This window comes from Cynoglossus semilaevis, chromosome 4, assembly GCF_000523025.1.
Source record: "Cynoglossus semilaevis isolate Cse_v1.0 chromosome 4, Cse_v1.0, whole genome shotgun sequence".
Classification (NCBI taxonomy): Eukaryota; Metazoa; Chordata; class Actinopteri; order Pleuronectiformes; family Cynoglossidae; genus Cynoglossus; species Cynoglossus semilaevis.
Genome location: NC_024310.1, coordinates 1,346,245 through 1,347,876, shown reverse-complemented (window position 1 = coordinate 1,347,876; position 1,632 = coordinate 1,346,245). Strand labels below are relative to the sequence as shown.

The 1,632-nt window shown below is 45.9% G+C and overlaps 1 protein-coding gene across 1 annotated transcript in view; it reads right to left on the bottom strand.

The window, feature by feature from the left end:
* Nucleotides 1-6: 6 nt before the first annotated feature.
* kirrel3b (kirre like nephrin family adhesion molecule 3b) overlaps nt 7-1,632 on the bottom strand; it is a 135,268-nt gene continuing 133,642 nt past the window's right edge. The window contains exon 16 of the mRNA XM_025054872.1: nt 7-940. Within this exon, the coding sequence (XP_024910640.1) occupies nt 479-940 (462 nt within the window). The 3' untranslated portion in view covers nt 7-478. The remainder of the gene's footprint in view (nt 941-1,632) is intronic.

The following is a 1,632-nucleotide window of genomic DNA, read 5'->3' as shown; positions in this document are numbered from 1 at the left end:
GGGGGGTGGAGGGGGGGGCATCAGGACATGGGCCCACAATCATTATCCTGCAGTTTGTGCAGAGTGCTTCAACACTCATAATCATTTCACTTTTTCTCTCTCCATTCCAAGAGGCAGAAGCTCTTCTTTTCCAGTGAACTGATTGTCACACAAAAGCCTCTGTTCTCCGATTTCTGATCCCAGCGCCGCCGCCGCCGCCGCCGCCGTCGTTCCCGTGCACTCAACGTACAGATTCCCAGCTTTTTGTTTTCCCGGTGTTGGCAAAAATCCCTCTCAGTGGCACAATTTTCATTAGGAAGTGGCTGATGAGTCGAGCATGAATTATATAAGGCTTCTTGATCCTCTAAAAAGAGTCGTCCCACGAGACGCACCGTGAGACAGTTGGGTCTCCAGCTCCTGGGAGCTCATTGTTTCACAGTTTTTAACACTCCTGACTCCTCGTTCCCACCCTGTTCCAAAGCCCGTCCTCCCCTGGTGGTCAGACGTGGGTCTGCATGCGCTTCTGAAGGGGCCGCGTGAGGTCAGAGTTCTGTGAAGACGACTGGGAATAGTGGGAGGAGGAGGAGGCCGAGACTTTGCTGTCTTTGTCGAACTGCACGTAGCCGTCGGGCTTACTGTAGCTGCTGACGCTGCTGTCGCACTGCGTGTCGATGAAGGAGCTGGAGTCGCTGAGCGAGCCGCGCTGGAACTCGCGCTCGCACAGCTCGATGGAGCTGCTGCCCATGCCCAGGACGAAGCGCTGGCTGTAGTCGTACAGGCGGTTGGGGCCTGCCCCCAGAGTGGAGTAGATGTTGGTGAAGGACATGCCCGTGGGCACACGCTGCTTGCCCAGGGTACTGGTGTTGGTGGGATTCCTCCCCTCGGTCGACTGGTTTCCCGCCATGGTCGGTGTGCTGTGCTCTTTGAAGGTGTTCACGCTGTAGTAGCCGTTGGTCGGATCCTGTTTAAAACAAACAAGAAAAAAAGTCAGTGTTGTTGTCATTGGGGTTAAATTGATTGTCCTGTTTAAAACAAACAAACAAAAAAAAAGTCAATTATTGTTGTTGTCATTGGGGTTAAATTGATTAATAATCATAATTAATCACAATGGTAATTTATCTTGGTCAAAGTAAACTGTCCTTCTCAAATGATAGAAAACTTTTTATTTTATTTAACTGCAGGTAGATGAACGTGCGTCACTGTTTTTTTTTATTATTATTATTTGACTAATCCAAATGTCAGATGGAATTTTTAATATGGAAAATGTCAAGAAAATTATGCAAAAGTAAAACTTGAATCGTACTGAGTTGGTGGAATTCAAACTTCAGTGACAAATAACCAGCTACACTAGTCATTACCAACAGATGAACCAGACTGTGTGTTAATGTTGAACTCCCAGAGTGCAACACTGTTTGCAGATGACACTTTGTTGTCCATCATCTATGGTCCCTTATAAAGATTCTCTGTTTTGGACTTTGTGTTTGTCTCTAATCTTGAGTGTCATGTGATTAGTTATTGGTCACATTAACTCTCCTCAACTATTTTAAAATGAAATATTCTATAATAATAATAATATATATTATATATATACACTCACCGGCCACTTTATTAGGTACACCATGCTACTAACGGGTTGGACCCCCTTTTGCCTTC